This window comes from Elgaria multicarinata, chromosome 3 (assembly GCF_023053635.1).
Source record: "Elgaria multicarinata webbii isolate HBS135686 ecotype San Diego chromosome 3, rElgMul1.1.pri, whole genome shotgun sequence".
Classification (NCBI taxonomy): domain Eukaryota; kingdom Metazoa; phylum Chordata; class Lepidosauria; order Squamata; family Anguidae; genus Elgaria; species Elgaria multicarinata.
The window spans coordinates 84,472,191-84,490,370 of record NC_086173.1 but is presented as its reverse complement, the minus strand read 5'-3'; the positions used below and the strand labels follow the sequence as shown (position 1 = coordinate 84,490,370).

At 41.1% G+C, this 18,180-nt stretch overlaps 1 protein-coding gene across 1 annotated transcript in view; it reads right to left on the bottom strand.

Moving 5' to 3' along the window:
- Positions 1-2,895: 2,895 nt before the first annotated feature.
- The window catches only part of TGFBI (transforming growth factor beta induced), a 57,240-nt gene continuing 41,955 nt past the window's right edge, over positions 2,896-18,180 (bottom strand). The window contains exons 12-17 of the mRNA XM_063120765.1: positions 16,956-17,086; positions 12,985-13,109; positions 12,127-12,229; positions 8,487-8,566; positions 7,869-7,893; positions 2,896-5,004 (exon numbers count right to left, since the gene is read on the bottom strand). Of these exons, the coding sequence (XP_062976835.1) occupies positions 4,964-5,004; positions 7,869-7,893; positions 8,487-8,566; positions 12,127-12,229; positions 12,985-13,109; positions 16,956-17,086 (505 nt within the window). The 3' untranslated portion in view covers positions 2,896-4,963. The remainder of the gene's footprint in view (positions 5,005-7,868; positions 7,894-8,486; positions 8,567-12,126; positions 12,230-12,984; positions 13,110-16,955; positions 17,087-18,180) is intronic.

The window sequence follows — 18,180 nt, the reverse complement described above, 5'->3', positions numbered from 1 at the left end:
AACATATATAACATTATCTATGCAGTTGTGGGGAAGGGACATGGCTGCTCCTCTCTCATGCAAAACTGCCACCACATAGGTGAAGCTGAGTGGGTGAGATCACGTGGGCTGTTCTCATCCAATTATCATACAGACAGAAGGTAGCGAATCTACTGTTGTGTGGCAAAATGCAAAAAGGCATCTATCTCCACCCAGAGATATTTTAGACTTTCCTTTTTTTTTTCCCTTCTTTTTTTTTGGTATGAATTTTATGAGCCATAAATTCTACAAGGCCCTCAACTGTCCAGTCTGGGATGTGTGATTATCTGGGGCTTCTGTAAGGATATAGAATCATAGGGGCTGTTCACACAACACACTATTCCACACTCAGTGGTTCAATGAGGGTTGTTATTGAACTGTGGATTAATATGTTGTCTGAATCCATGGCATTTTCTGCAGGGTGGCGTATTAACCATGCATTGTGGCTTATTAACCACCCTGAGCAACCCAACCACAAGCCATGGCTTCTCAAGGTGGCTTGTTCAAGAAAAATAAGCCACACCATATGGTTTAACAAGCCAACCTGCTGGAAAAGTCCTTGGTGCAGAAAACACACTAACCATCGTTCAGCAAACAATGTGAGTTCAACACTAAACGTGGGTTAGCATTTTGTGTGAACATCCCCATGGAGTTGTAAGGGGGGCATTTAGACCATCAAGGAATCCTGTTTAAAGCATCCCTGAGAGATGGGTGTTTAGTCTTACCTTCAATGATGGAGAGCCCTCCACCTTCCTAGGCAGCTGGTTCCATTGTCTGTCAGTGAGGATGCTTTTCCTGATGTTCAACTGAAATCTGCCTTCCTGTATCTTAAGCCTGTTGCTTCGTGTCCTAGTCTTAAATCATAGAAAACAACTTGTGACCCTCTTCTGTGTGACAACCCTTTAGATATTTGAAAAGTGGTATTGTACCCCCCCCACTCAGTTTTCTCTTCTCAAGGCTAAATGTACCCAGTCCTTTCAGTCTTTTCTCATGGGGCTTAATAAGAAGTCGCCTGATCATCTTTGTTGCCCTTCTCTGAACTTGTTCCAATTTAGTTGAATCCATCTTAAAGTGGGCTGTCCAGAACTGGTCACAGTATTAAAAGTGAGGCCTGACCAGCAGAGAGTAGAGTGGAACTGTCACTTCCCATCATTTTGAAATACTTCTATTGCTGCAACCTAAAATTCCATTTGCTTTTTTTGCAGCCACATCACGCTGCTGATTCATATTCAGCTTGCAATCGACTCCAACTCCCAACATCCTTTTCACACAACCTATTGCTAAGCCATGTATTCCCCATCTTATGTTATGTGTGCATTTGATTTCACTTTCCTAAATGAAGAACTTTGCACTTGCCTCTATTAAATTTCATTCTGTTATTTTTTGACCAGTTTACTACCTGTTAAGATAATTTTGAATTTTGTTTCTGTCTTTTAAGGAATTAGGTGTTTGGCATAATATTTTAAGAAACTTATTTGACCAGAACAAAAAGCACAGAATCCTAGCAGCTAATGTCACATAAAGCAAGGGAAAACATAAGCATAGATACAAAAAGGGGGCAAAAAATAGCTGCCAATAGCCTAGCAATGAGGGCCTGCAAGTTTGTCCAGTGTGACTAATGGTCTCAGGTTGGAAAGGTAATGCTGCAACAAAACTACTAGGTTCCATCATGGATTTTGTAAATATAGGCATTGAGCCACAGAGGTAACAGTACTGCTCTGAACAGCATTGATTTCCTTTATTGAAAAGGAGTAAAAAAAAAAAAATAGCTTCCTTGTTTGTGACCTGCATAAAACAAAATATGAACTGATATTTGATAACAATGGTAGTTTAAGGTAGCTTCTTTCCAGCAGGCAGTAGATCACAATAGTTTAAGGCTTGTTTTGAAATATGTCAATATTGGTTCCTTTAGCAAAAGTTCCTTTCATTTCCCCATTTGCTCCGAGAGCAGCTGAAAACTGAGTTTAGCAGTGCTATGTATTTGTTTGAGTCCTTTCACCATTAGTGCATCACACAGCACAGGACAGAGCTTAGTAGTTCTGCTTTTGGGGGAGGGCCCTTCTCCATTGAACTATGCTATCCTGGCAGTTCTCTTCTCTTGTATGTATTATTATTTTCCCTGCGAAGATTTGGTCTGGTCCCTTCCCCTCAGAAGCATGCAGTTCCTTTAACCCATGGGAGCATTTTGTTTCTAAATTAACCCCACTTAATGGCTTGGTGTGCATTTGTTCCAAATTACATTATTTAACATCTGCCTCAATTCCTGGGGATCCAAGAATTAGCACATGTTTATCTGTGGGGGTGGGGGGAACCCATGCATAGCCAGAATCTAGAACTAGCTCTGACTTTCACAACTCTTTTCTCGAAGGAAATTATCCACTTGTTTCCCATAAACTTTAGGGTAGTTTACACAGTGAGCACCAACTTCAGATGAGGCACTGAGAAAACAAACCAGTTTGTTCAGTCATCTGCCAGAGAAACCCTGTCTAGGGCAACCAAGTATGGGTTAATGTTATATGCAAATCAGGCCTTTGGCTGCTCACAACTGTTTTGACCAATTCTTTGGGCCAGATACGGGAGACACAACAGTGCCATTTCTTCCTGAACAACTGGTGCAATATGAAAAACCACAGACCATGAGGGAGGGTCCTCAAAACGGATGTAGAGGAGCTTCTGCATGGACTCCTTTCATGTGTCCAAAGCATCTCATGTTACTATGGTGGTTCAGGAAGGAATGGGACTAGAGTGGTTCCTTCACTGCCAGGTTAATGTGAGTACCGGACCTCTCAGATAAAACTGTGTCTGCAAAAACAAAACATGCTGAAGCCATTCATACTATTTACACAGTGTATTTAAAGATTTTAAATAAAAAACAAGTTTTATTACAAATGAATTGTTTATTCGAAGGTTTTGATGAGGGAGAGCTCTATGACCACATTACAGAGAGGGTGCATTTTCAGACTCAGGAAGAACAAAAGATATTAAAGTTAGAACCATATGTGTAAACAAAAGCTAATTGACAGCACTGATCAAACCACAGGTTATATCATGCAAATTCCCTAATATCAACAATGAGGCTTTTTTAAAAATGAAAATGTTAAAGCGCAGAATTGGTTTTCAAAGCACAGGAGGGAAGAAAATAAAAACCACATGTTCTTGCTGAAGTACACAAATTACATTGTTCAGAGTGCGCCTAGCAATGTCTCTAAGATTACTGGCCACAATTCAGAGAGGTCATGTCAGCATGTGTGACAGCCTGTACATGTACAGGCAGCTTTTTTTTTAATAGTCTCCCACATTAATTTGCACCCCCCCTTTTAAAAATCTAAATTTCAAGAGTGTTTTGCCATCTGTTAGGGACTCTTGATGGGGTGGGATGTGGATGAAAAAGCAGAAAACTTAACTGCATGTGTGAAGCTAGCTGTGCATGTATGAAGCTAGTTGTTCCTTGGACTGTTAATACAGAGGCACTGTTTAATTGAAGGCACAGGTTTATACTTTTTAAGTCTGCTTCCCTTAAAACGTACACATACAAACTTATGACCAGGTTGTCACAGCTACAAGTTTTGGGGGAAAAGTTAGTGAATAGTGATTCCTGCATTGCGCAGAGGGTTGGACTTGATGCCTTATAGGTCCCTTCCAACTCTATTATTCTATGATGATACTATGATTCTAAGTTCTTAGGTTATTGTTATGAAATCTGTTGCCTGGTCTTCATTTTCAAAATGTAACTACCCCCACCCCTTAAGTACACTGCCCCCCTTAACTACAAGAGAAAGACCAAAATGGAATATCTTAGCTGGTGGATTGTAAGCCTGAAATCAGAAACTGTTAAAGAATTCACAAAGCTGGATGCTTACTCTAATGCGAAGCTTCTTTACTCTGTGATTTATTTTTATTTTTAAAAACCAGCATCAAGGTTTAGAGACAGTTTCTAACCTACAAGTACAAGCTAATGATTCTGACACGGAACATAGAGAAATGAATACTAGATGGTTCTGTGACTCTCCTAAAAATAGTTCACAACAAAAACTCAATGAAATAGGAAAATCTGTTATTAGCACCTTATAAAAAAACTGACCCTCCGATTGGCCCCCAAGGACAAAGAATACAGTTTAGGCCATGAGCTTCACCAATCTTTGCAGGGAATTTCTGCAAAACTGTAGGGGCATTCTAAACTACTGCATTTTTTTCAGACTGTAGACAGAATGTAGTATAAAACAGAAGCCAACCTGAGATTAATTCAGACTAATTCAAAAGCTCAGTAGCTTCCTTTTCGGAAGCCAAATCCGCAACTATTTCATATCAGAAATATTTGAATATCTGGGGTGGGGGGATCTTAATGTAGGAAAACATCTCAATTGGGGAAAGCATGTAGCTCAGTGGCAGAGTGCATGGTTTGCATGTATCAGGGCCAAGGCACAAGGTTGTCAGCAGAAATGGGAAAAACTCATACTGGAGAACTGGAAAAGTTGCTGCCCAAGAGAAGAAATAGTTCTGGGCTAGATGGATTAATGGTCTGACTCAGCATTTGCTATATAAGATGTTCAATTCCTGACAGCACGTACAAACTTTCTTAAGCACTAACCTGAGAGGCATAGATTTCAGGCTGACTGTCAATCACAGTCATACATTCTTAGTTCTCACATGCCTAGGGATTGAGCCTAAATCGTTTTGGAGTAGACACCCATAGCTGACGCTCCCTAGATTTTCAATTACCGATGGGAACAAAATTAACGTTATCAAACAATGGTTTAAATATATGGCTTTTATTTTCTCTCCTTCATTTCTGTTGGGAAAAGGTCATCTTTCTGTGATACAAGCTGCTAGTGGCAGTTGTGGTTTTTTGTGTTTTGTTTTTTAATGGAGTCCTTCTCTTCAACAACCCAATGGCAAAAGCTAGGCGAATCCTTGGTTGTGCTTTACATGAAGAATTGCTGTCACTTTAATGTTTCATCCTTGCTAACAATCTGGAATACACAGGAGCTGAAAAAGGAAGGAAGCAGAAACAATCGTTAAGTGCACCTTATTAATCACCCTACCTGCTGCTACAACTCAAATAGTTACACTGTTTCCTCCTTGAATTAAAATCAGTAATCTTTTAAATTTCTACCTCTCTGTTCTGTCTAATCTGTTCTGTAAACACTTAACATGAAAATGTGGATTGCCTGAAAGTAGGGATGGAATATGCCTACAGTGATTGTTTTGAATATAGGCTGCAATCATGCATCCATTCACACATACTTAATTCCAGTGAATTTGCAGAGCTTCATTAAATATAACTGGATACCTTTGGTCATAAGCGAAAACTCCTCAGAGCTCTGAAATGTGCATGGTGATTTGCAGGAGCAAGGGAGCACCCTGCATAACAGCTGCCCACGGGTAGTGGGGGTCAAAAATGGCCCCCTAACCCCCGAAGTTGCCTACCCCTGGTATAGAGGCTTACCTGGTGCCCACGTTGAAACCTCCTCAATGCCGGACTAAAATGTTTTTGTTCAGCGTGGCACTCTAACTTGTTTATATTTTTAACTGTTAAGGTTTTCCGCTGTAGTTTTATTGTTGTATTTTATGTTGTGATTTAAGAAACAGTAAATTCTATACAGAACGTAGGGCAATTAAAAATGGTTTAAATAACTAGTCCATTCTGCCACCCCGGGGATAGTTCATTCTGTCACCCATACATTCTGCTGCATGTATGGGTCGGCCTTAGTTTTGGAGAGCTTCAGCTATTGGGTGGTATAGAAATGTAAGAAATAAATAAACAAGAGAGGTATCTGTGAGAGAACCATGATAGGAAGCATCCTGCTGCTGAATGTCAGCGAGAACAATGAGCAATAAATATATATGATCAACTCACAAATATTGGAAACTCCATGCAAGTTCTCTTTGTTACAACAGTGAAGATGATAGAGTGGTTCCAGATTTTGGCTGGATCAACTGCACTGGCAGAAATGGACTTCATCATCCTCTACTTCCCAGGGCAGCCCCTCTAGCCCCCTGAAAATGCTACACAGAGAGTCAGGAGATCCCACTGAATGGGGTGAGCTGTGGTGTGTGTATTGGGGTGGGAGGAGATCCCCCGAAATCAGGCGGACAGACCTTCTGAGACTTGGGACCGTACTCATCCAGAAGGCAGATCCTGGATCCAAACCCCATGTATTTATTATTTGGGTTTGCAGGCCGTAAGAAAAAAGCCCTCAATAAAAATGGATGAATGATAGAAAATGAAGCAGATGTGGAAATAAGAGGGTAAAAGGCTATGCTGACAACAACATCTACTTCCATAAATTATGAAAGTTGGACAGTATGTTCCGTTTATATCTGCAGACTTCACACACTGAAGCCATTTGAACATTGGCTCCAAAATTCATGCCGGTGCAATGCAGTCACGGATAAGAAGTCAAGAGCTGTTTTCTTCATCTTACCTCAGCAATATTTGCCAAGTATGATGTGACAACAAAGCATGAATAATAAACCATATTTGGATTCATTAAAGCAGAGGTCAATAATGTACCCAAAAGATTTCTCTCTTTGCTATATTTCTCTCTTTAATTATTGTTCTGAAGACAAAGGACAGAAGCTTTCAAGAGTTATGCATGTGGTTAAAGGGCCTTGCATTGCTTACTTCCAGTTTACAGTGGGGGGGGGGGGGAGTTACAAATGCATCATTTACTGGAGTTTTTGTATATATACATTGTGCCATGGTGAAGATTCAGGAAATATTACATAACCCCAGTACAATGAGATCCTATAAGTGTGGGGCTCTCCAACATGGTGCCCATGGCCACCAATGTGCCCAAAGACATCTCTCTGAGCACCTGTCCAGCTCCCTGCCTCTCCTGTTTTTTATTTTCTTTACATTTTTTAAAATTATTTGGTGTTTTTTTTAAAAAAAAAAAAAAACTGGGAGGCTGCCACGCTGCAAAGTGAAGTGTTGCTCTCCAGCACCATCTTTATGTAAGTTCAAAAGAGTGGTTTTGTGTTTTACAGTTCCAACCGCACATCTGCCTTGTATTTCGGTTCTTGAACAAGCTATTTTGTTTTTAATGTCACCAATTTTATTTCTAGCCAATGAATGTTTTGAGACCGGCCATGTCCACCATGACAGCCATTTTGTGAGCACACCCTCAACACTCTCTCAACATTCCAAAAAATATGTCCACCAACCTGAAAAGGTTGAAGACCACTGCTATAAAGTCCATAGGGTTGCTTGTGCTGCTGAATCCTAGATGAGGCCCTTTCCAATGACGCCTGTCAACTAAAATCCATTGCAGCTATTTTATATAATACTTCAGACAATGAGGGTTGCACTGCAGTAGCAGGCTCCAGGATATCCAGATGGTTTGTACGTAAGAATCCCAGAATCTCATCCCTAGCTTGTAGCCTTCTAACCATGTTGTGCAAAGCCATTGTGCTGCACTGGGTGGAGGAACTTCTTGCCAGGCCAACAGCAGATTCCTTGATCAGCTAGTGTGGTGTTGGTATCAGTGTACAACCCTCCATATTGATTTGTTTTTTAGAGATGGACAGTCATTAAGATTACAAAACAGTCTCTCCAACTTCCCAGGTTGGTTTATGAGCTAAAAACATTTCTCTTGACTGGCACTCAAAACACATTACTAAGATGCCAAAAGGTGCAAGTGAAGATGCCGGAATCACACGGGTCCTTCCCATGCCACGAGGAGGGGTTCTGATGGTAGGAAGCATCCCCATTGTATGGGACACTCACGAGTGGGTTCCTCAGGCGAAACATGGAGCCAACCACAGAGTAGTAATTTGGGGGGAGCAATCACACCACAAAGAAACCATTCTAATTGCCCCAGAGCATGTCATATGTAAAAAATACTTACCTAGCCTAGAATTCTTTATGGAAACCTGCAAAAAATAATAATATTTTTTTAATGTTAGAGTAAGCATCAGTGTGCATAGATCAAGGTGGCTAACTCATGATCCTCTAGATGTTTTGGCCTAAAACTCCCATCTTTCCTAGCCAGCATTGCCAATAGTGAGGTACAATGTGGGTTACCCACCCCTGATATATACAAGTTACCCACCCCGGTAGACATAAACAGACAGACAGATATAATGCTGATATAAATTTATGTAGCAACAGATGTATAATAGACAACACAAATAAAGAAGAGACTTCTTATGCATTTATCTTAAGAGGTTTGGTTTCTCTTCATATTGGAGTGGAAAGATACTGCCTTTAAAGACAGCAGTGGACTAATATATTGCTGGAATCCTGAGTCTGCCAGGCAAACATCTGTGTGCTCTGCAGGGCTTATGAGGACTTCTTAGACAGCAATCCTATCATCCCTAGACAGCGTCTGAGGGCCGATAGGATACTTTGGATTCTCAGGGACAGCTATTCGACCTCAAAGGGGGGAATTGTAGCTCTGTTCAAATAAGAAAAAAAATGCAATTTTTGAAAGGTCGGGCATATGTTGGTTGGGCCTTATGTTTACCTGGGATAATGCAGAGGCATGCTTGAAGATTTCCAGTGAAGGGTTTGAAGGATCATCATTTCTTTCAGTCGGCCTAGAAGCTGAAGAGACACAATTCAAACAACATCAACACATAATTGCAAATATTTTTCTGCTTTCACTAATTAGCAAATTGTTTTGTTTAATGTTTTTATTTGGGACTTATGTTTTTTGAATGGTTGGTTGGTTGGATGGTTGTGAGCTACCTTAAACATAGCAAAGAGGCAAGATATGAAGGTGTGAAATAAAATGAATGCTGTACAGGCAGTAACACTGTCAACTTGTCCACGGAATCAAATATTAGAGTTGTATGCAGAAACCTAAAGATTCCACCTATTATCCCAGATATATCTTTAAGACAAATGTCTGGCTGCATATAGGGGATATCTCCACATCTGAAACACACATTGAAATACATTGCTTCATCTTATATCTGGTACTCAATCCTTCGGTGTGTGTTTTTTTTAAAAAAAGCATGACATATCTGACCAAGTCACGTGAGTGTGTGAACACATAAAGAGAATGTACTTCAAGTTAGTCTTGCAGATGTGGAATATGTGGGACACATCCATTTGGGAAAACAATCTTCTACAAAATCAGACCATTGGTCAATCTAGCTCAATACTGATTATCCTGACTCCAGGGTTTTAGACAGAGGTCTTCCACAACTCTCCCTGGAGATGACTGTCAGACAGACAGATAGATATAGAAGATTCACATGGGGGACCGCAAGGGTGGAGACCCAATTCAAAAAATTAAGAATGATTGATTAGATGAGCAAATTAATAATTAATTATATTTACATATATTTGTATTTATTTTTATTTTATTTATTTCATTTCTATACCGCCCAAATAGCTGAAGGGCAGTTCACATAAATTAAAACCATAAAGTACAGCTTGAAGTATAAAATATGGAAACATAAATCACAATATAACCAGAATAAAACTGAGTGACAATACATGTTTAAAAATATTTAGTTTTTGATATTATATGCCCTTCCTTGCAAAGATACCTTTGGAAACAAAAAAACCCACCACATCTATTTTTGATGATGATGATGATGATGATGATGAACATACCTGTTATCTAGCAGGGTCCATCTTAGAACAGGCATTCCTCTCTTCTGGGTTGAGAGAGGTAGCAATGCCTTTTATAAGATGCCCCCCCCCCAGCTTTTGTGAATATTTATTTATTTATTTATTTATTTTATTACATTTATATACCGCCCCACAGCCGAAGCTCTCTGGGCGGTTTACAACAATTAAAAATAGTAAACATTAAAAGTATATAAAAATTTAAAAAACATAAAAACAGTATAAAACAACAGTATCCATTTAAAAACAACAATTCTGGGGTCCATTAAAAACAAACTTAATGTTGTTAAATGCTGTTAAAATGCCTGGGAGAAGAGAAAAGTCTTGACCCGGCGCCAAAAAGATAACAATGTTGGTGCCAGGCGAGCCTCATCGGGAAGATCGTTCCACAGTCGGGGGGCAACCACTGAGAAGGCCCTCTCTCTTGTTGCCATCCTCCGAGCTTCCCTTGGAGTAGGCACTCAGAGGAGGACCTTAGATGTTGAGTGCAGTGTATGGGTAGGTTCATGTCGGGAGAGGCGTTCCATCAGGTATTGTGGTCCCAAGCCATGTAGGGCTTTATAGGTTAAGACCAGCACCTTGAATTGGGCTCGGAAACATATAAGCAGCCAATGCAAGCGGGCCAGAATCGGTGTTATATGCTCAAACTTCCCTGTTCCAGCTATCAATCTGGCCGCCGCATTTTGCACAAGCTGCAGCTTCCGGACTGTCTTCAAAGGCTGCCCCATGTAGAAGGCATTGCAGTAATCTAATTTGGAAGTTACCAAAGTATGGACAACTGAAGCTAGGTTATCCCTGTCCAGATAGGGGCGTAGCTGGGCCACCAACCGAAGTTGGTAGAAAGCACTCTGTGCCACCGAGGCCACCTGAGCCTCAAGTGACAAAGATGGTTCAAGAATACTTCATTAAAATTATTCAACGTTTAAAAAATCGACTACATATTATCAAGGATACCTTTTTAAATCAATAAAAGGTTCTCAGCTGGATTCTCTAGCTCAGTCTTCTCCAAACTTGTGCCCTCCAAATGTTTTGGACTACAAGTCCCAGAATACCTGAGCATTAGCCATGCTGCCTGGGGCTGATGGGAGTTGGAGTTCACAACTTCTGAAGAGCCCCAGGTTGGAGAACACTGTCCAAGCTTAAGAGATGGAGTAGGTAAAAAGGGGATGGCAGTTGTGGGCAGGTGAAGGGATGCCAGGCAAGATATAACAGGGGTAACAATTGGAACTGGTTGGCCATGGCATTTTTAGAGGCAAGCCATTTATCCTATTATCAGCCGCCTCCCTCATCAAAACCGATGCAAGATTATGGGTGTACGTCATAGTGCATGGGAAGAATTCCATGTGGTAAGCTGTTCCTGTGAGTGGCTTTCCCTGTAGTTTTGGTATATTTTAACTATGACAGTGCAAACCTCTGGCGTGGTTGTGGGGAGGTGGAATGTGGTTGGAGCCTCCTACTATCCCAACTGTGTGTGGAGCCCACATGGCTGCTGCATGTATGAACTGAGCCATCCAACTCTGTGCTGTAATTACCCAATGATTTTTGCTGGAGTCATCGTCTTTGCTGTAAACATGTGCTTCTGGTGCACGTGCAGGGCCTTTAGTTATACAAGCTGAGATTTTGGTGGATTCTCTGCATGCTCTATATTCTATACAGAATCCAGGACAAACATGTCAGCAACTCCCTCAGAGAGAAACCATGACTGAGTGGTAGAACGCCATCCCGCTGCAGGCCAAAGCCATTCCAGCAGCATGCAGAAGTTCTCAGGTTCAAACCCTGGCATCTTTTCTTTTTTTCTCCCAAAGTTTTCAAGCTCTTTATTTATTTATAGAATTCATAAAGCTCTTTTCAACCCACCAGGGCCCTCAAAGAGATGTACAATTTAAATAATAATAATAATAATAATAATAATAATAATAATAATAATAAATCCACAATGTAGTAAAAGCAGAACCAAAACATTCTTTAAAAGTTGTGGCCCTCCAAATGTTTTGGCTGACAATTCCCATCATCCCTCACCATTGGCTATGCTGTCTAGCACTGATGGGAGTTGTAGGCCAAAACATCTAGAGTTACCCACGCTGCCTTTTAAAAAAGCTAGAATAGTATTAAATTCTGACAAAGTTCTGGTGAAACAGTCAGGTTTTACTGCCTGTCTAAAACTCCATAGGGATGGGGCCTGGAGGGATTTGAATAATCAGGATGCTGCTACAGAAATGGCATGATATACGGCACCTATTGTTTTTCTAAGTTTCATCTTTGGCAGTATACTCAAAGCACTTCATTACTACATGTGTGCCTTACTGAAATGAACAAAGACTTTTCGAGACTGAAGCTATAACGTTTCTCAGGAAGATGAGAATCACCCGCTTGTTTCCTTCTGCACAGGAAATGAACTTCCTCTTATAAATACGTATTTCACTGGTGTTCCACAATAATAATGTGCTCTTAACCACTTAGGAAAAAGAAGCAAACTTGAGGGAAAATATGAGAACTCTTTCATGCTTCAACCCAATTTGACCTACCTGGTGGTTGTAAAACAGTATTTACAGCATAAATCACACCATTAGTGGCCATAATATCAGCCTCAGCAACAGGTTCCTTGTTGATGTTTATTACGTTGTTTTTCTGAGGTAAAAAGAGTCAAAGATACACAGTTAAAAACATTATACACTAGGAGAAAGAATTCTAGAGGGGTTTTCAGGTTCCTCCTCCCAAGGCCATAGACACCCCAACCCCTCCCCATGCCCTCAATAGGTGCTGTAGAAAGAACTGTGGCAGCTGCTTCCCAAGTTCACGAAAGGGAGAGGTGAAAAGGGGGTGTTCCAGCAGATGGGGTGAGGAGAGGCCGGGATGCGCAGTATCCTGCGGCCTCCTCAGTCCCTGGTCCTGTCCCCAGTGACATCAGAAGAAGAAGAAGAAGAAGAAGAAGAAGAAGAAGAAGAAGAAGAAGAAGAAGAAGAAGAAGAAGAAGAAGAAGAAGAAGACCCAACAAGGACAGAGAGGTGAAAATTGCCCCCATCACTTCTCGTGCTCTGCCAAATGTCTGCCCACAGAGCAGAGCATATATTGGGCTCCTTCAAAGGGCATAGAATTCCACCCTAAAGGTATTTGTAGATAAACAGCCAGCAGGGACAGAAAACAGAGCTTCCTTAACACAATAAACTCTAGTGTTAGGGAAGATCTATTTTAAACCTTAACACTTCTTTAGACTCCTTATGTCAATGTTCGGTCTACTAGCACCTTGCAGCACCTTTTTTAGTAGAAGGGATGTACGTTTAGAAGCTGTTCTTAAAAGGGCATTAGAATAGAGTGATGGAGCTTGAAAGAAAAACAATAGAGTTTCTTTAAACAAAATGGAGAGGAGAGGGAGTAAAACTTACAGAGCTGATTTCCAGCTTTTCACCCTGTAGAGACTTGATTCTTACAACAGCACCAACTGCGCCACTAACCAGAATTTCATCCCCAATGTGGTACTTCAGAAGGTCAGCAAGTTCATTCGCATTATCTGGGAGAGAGCAGCGGGGAGGGAGAACCAACAATATAACGTATTTCCCAGAATTCATGATATTTAAGAAAGAACATAAAACATCGTGCTAGGATCTCACATGAGTGAAACAGATTGGAAGAAAAATATCAAACCAAAAAAGGATTTTGCCCTCTGCTAAAGGCATGCAGCTATTCCACAGAAGGGAGATCTGTCCAGAATCTCCTGTATATGAGTACATTCCTTTCAGCTAATAAACCGTACTACACAACATTTTGGACAGCAACAGGAAGGATACAGCAAATTTCACATCAGGTTTCTTTGATTTAGCTTAGTGGTTCCCAAACTTTTTCAGGTAACTGCCCCTTTGGTTCCACAAACTCATGCCCAGTGCCCCCTGCGTATGGCCCCTTTAAATGGGAAGCACCCGCCGCAGGTTTGCCGAGGGAGGGAAAAGAGAGCGAACACCTGTGTTTTGCAGCCAGCATGGCAGGGCACACCAGGGTATGTCTCTTCATTAGCGTTTTGGTGCTTTTGAAACATTTCAATTCACCGTTAAAGGGACTCTTCTTAAACAGTATTCATACATGTGTGGATTCTTCCCCAATATGGCTTGGGACCAAACTACCTTCTCCCATAAAAATGTCCCTGGGTTTTAAGACCTTCTGGAGAGGTGCTTCTCGGAAAAGACCACCTTGAGTGTCCCCCTGCTGCCCCCTTGCCTCTTAACGTCCCCCTATGCAATCCTACTGCCCCCAAGGGGGCGGTACTGCCCACTTTGGGAACCACTGATTTAGCTCTTCCACTGCAAAAACAGGTGATTCAAGTGATCTGATTTTTTTAAAAATAAAAGGAATCTCTTTTTCTCAACAGGAATGATGAATTCCCGCAGTTCTCCATTTTTAGTTAAAATGCTTGCTTGACATTACACCATTTCCTTGCAATATTTTTTTCTGCTATGCTGTACTGCCACAGCTAGTACCACACTCCTGCTTCTCCAGCTGTTTCTTTCACAAACAAAAGAGGATGCCAGCATATACTGGCACTGAATCACTAGTATGTACATCTGATATTGGCAAAGGTGATCCAAATGTAGTCCTTGCTTTGCCTCTCCTGTAGCTGTTTAGGATGCACAGGACACTGCAGGGAGGAGGAGGAATCATGACTCTCGTCTCCCTGCCCCCTTCCTCTGGCGCAAGCAGAACTCTGCTAAGCATTCATCCAGATCCAACCCAATGTATATACTGCCATCCTATAATCTTGACTACTGGATGGTTTGGCACGCACATGCAAGTCAAGTTAAAAACCCATTGGCCCCAATCCAGTTGCAACTACCACGAGTACAGCCAGGGATTCTCTCATTGTTGGCCATGGCCCAGCTGGTCTTTGCAAAACTTTTCCTTCCATAGCAGACAGTGGGATCTAGTTGAACTTATGGTTACTTGGATCATAGTCATTGTATGGAAGTAAGTCCCAATGATGTCAGTGGTAATTGCTACCACCCAAGTTGTTTAGGATCAGGGAGTCAATCCAATATGACCCCTGGAGGCCCAAGTCTAGAAACACAAGCCAACTTTCATATATCAGAAAACTGTAGCAAGATTAGTCAAACACTGGCAACAAATTCTACCAGAATCTAGCAGGCTTTCCATCATGATCTTGTACCATGGTTATTTTAAAACTTTACAGGGGCCAGCCTGCCACCATTTTTTATGATGTGTGAAATGCTCAAAGATGCATTCGCTTTCAAGAGATAAAACTGAACAAACAAGAAATCACAGCTTCTTCTTTTCCCCCTTTTTCCTCTTTTACAAGTCTGTGCTTTGCTATATATTCTCACCAACTGTGATTCACTACTTTCAGAACAGTAAGCTAAATATTTTGCTTACAAAGCCTGAGAACATTGTGACAGTTCACATCTGGCATGTTTCAGCTCCACAGCTGCTTACAGTAGCTACAAATCACTTATGAAATATTTGTGCATTAAGCAATAGAACAAATGTGCAGAGTGCCGCTCGACGAACTTAAAAGGCGAACCGGCTCCCATAAGCAGATGCTGCATTAAGATGACACAAATCGGTTGGGCTTTAACAGTGAAAAGATATTGCCGTAGAACAGCTCGTATTCTTTCTAAGCCATAACAGTTTTTCCACTCGGGAGAGAGAATGTTTCAATATTTACATGAAAGATGATTGAACACGTCCACATACCCTTTCCTTATAGGGATTGCAAGCTAGCTCTTTGTTGGGTGGCTGGTCCCTATGATCATCTGATCCACTAGCTCAGTTACTTTCATCACCATTTATTTATGACCATCTGTGATTTCCTTCTTTCCTGCAATAATTCTGGATAACTGAAGGAGACATGCATATTACATTTTTCTAACTCAGTTCCTTCCCATATTCAAGACCCGTGCTCTCTTTAGCACCTTTCCTGGTCTCTCTGTTGCGGAACATATAATGACCCAGTAGGTTTCGGGGTTATTAATAATTATGTTTGTTAGCTCTTTGGGTGCCCCATTAAATGAGAATGCAGCAGATAAATGCCAAAAATAAATCCAACACAACGAACTAAACGTTGCACTTAATCTATGTACAGGAAGATTTGGGGCAACCCAACCACATTCCACTATTGGTCCATCCCATCTTGATGAACACTCCTCTTTCTTTGCATTTTCATCACTCCCCCAATGCGCCTGTAATATTCCTTAAAGCAGGGTTGGGCAACTTTTTTGGCCCCAAGGGCTGCAGGCAGTGCCAAGAGTTGGGGGGCAGGGCGCACATGAACATACTCCCTACCCACACACACCCAAACCACATTTTGGCTGAAATCAAGGGGATGTAATCACTGGGCTGGGGAAGTTTAAAGCCTCTTCCACTGCCCCAACAATTCCGATCCCGACTGCTGGGAGGGGGCACCATCATCCTCAAGCGATCCTAATCCAGATAGCTATTTCTCCACTGCTATTTCCAGTGGGAAATCAGTGATCTGTTCCCTGCCCTCCTGCTGAAGGGTGATCAGTTGGGCAGTCAGGAAAAATAGAATTGGTAGGTTTGGTAACCTGGGATTCTGTGGGCCACACAGAGAGCAGTCAAGGGCCATGGGTTGTTTATTTATATTTATTTATTACATTTCTAATTTCTATTGTTCTCATGTGCCTTAAAAGACCAAAGACTGTGGCACATGGATGAACACCTGGATGAAAGGTGTTCATTCCCACCTAGGCAAGACACATCATGAAGCGCTTGCTGTTAGAAGAGTAAGGAGACTGAAGCCCGGAACGTGAAGAAACCTGGCTATCGCTAACAGGAAACGATGAACAGAGCACCTTTCAGTAGTAGGAAGGGACAGTGGTATAAAATATGCATTGGGCCCATTCCATTAATAGACACCATTCTGTTGAAGAAAGTGCCATTTGCATATCACCCATTCAGTAGTAGTAGTAGTTGCAGCAGCAGCACAGCAATAAAAAAATCATACTTCTAGATCATGCTCACAGATCTCCAAGTAATAGAAATATGTCCTTTGCTATTGCATGCTTGGCATGAAAGGAACATTTTAGCACCTTCATTAAAATACTAATAATAGCAGACACAGCCATAGTGGTTCTTGAAGAGTGTATCTCATAAACAAATGTCAAGGCAGTGATGACAAAATAGTTCCACGTGCACTCTTTTCCTAATGACATGCGTTGAAACCTGAGTGCCATTTTTGTGACTTACTGTCACCTCCCCATGGACACGCAGACCAATCAGAAACCGAGTATTTTATGAGACTGAAATGGAATTCCCTGCTGGAAGCATACTTAGCCCAGGAATGCAATTTCAGCAATCTCAACATCAACCAAAAAGATCTATGGACATTTACTCATAAGTCTTCTCAGCTCCCTTGGTGGCATGGCCTGGAAAGCTTCATTTGTAGGTGCAAACACTGTGAATGACCTCGGCCTATTCAGTGTTTCTGTCAGACCCGCAGCCTGGATGGCAGCTACTAGAGTACTGTAAGAAATCCAGAAATTGGGGGAAAAAATCATTGGTTAAGTATCAAGTGTTTTCCAAGAGCTTTTCAAAATGTCACTACTGACTTCTGTCTAAAATGCCCTGTGGTCCCAATGTGCGCTTGGAGCTCCTAAGCAACTGGGCTTCTCCATTTATTCCACTGGAGGAGAACACTATGGGTTGTATCCAATATTAGTCCTACTTAGAGTAGGTCCATTCAAAGAAAGGGTGGCCACTGTTGGAAACAGGATGCTGGTCTAGACAGACCTGTTGCAGTGGCTTGACTGGCCAATTTGCATCCTGGTAATACAGGTCCCCATCAGCTTAACTAATCACTCAATGAGCAATCTTTGGTCATCGCTGTCTCTAAAAATGACCTCCCCGTGTGTAAAATGGAATTAATATTGACCTACTTGCCTGACACTTGTATTGGGAAGAAGAAAGAAAAATGCACGTTAAAGAAAATAAGGGGGTGTTAGGATCCAATTAAGTGACAGCATTGGTCTGTGTTTCATTGATTTTACTGCATGAATATTGGGGAAATATTTTTTAGCCTGGGTATCAATTAGTTGGTTCACTTTAATCATATAAAATAAAATATATATTCTAAAAGATAAATATATAGAGACTTTCATTCTAGTACATCTAACTTTTATTTAAATACCTAGTCAAAATATGTCCATCTTTTAAAAACATCTTTTATTTTAATTTTTTAAAGATAATTAATTAAAAGCCAGGCTAATCTCCCACCACCACACACAATATTCATTAATAGGGAAAACATTTATTTTATTTTATTTTATTTATTACATTTATATCCCGCCTTTTTTCCTCCAAGGAACCCAAGGCGGCGTGCATAATCCTCCTCCTCTCCATTTTATCCTCACAACAACAACCCTGTGAGGTAGGTTGGGCTGAATCAGAGATGAATTAGATTCAGGGTGCAATCCTATGCATATTTAGATAGAAAAAAGTCCTAAAGCTCCCAGCCAGTCATGCATAAGACTGCATCCTAAGTCAGTATTTCTTAATAATACGGAGACAGTCAGAGCAGAGAACCATATAACTAACAGTGTGGCCAGCAGAACATTTGA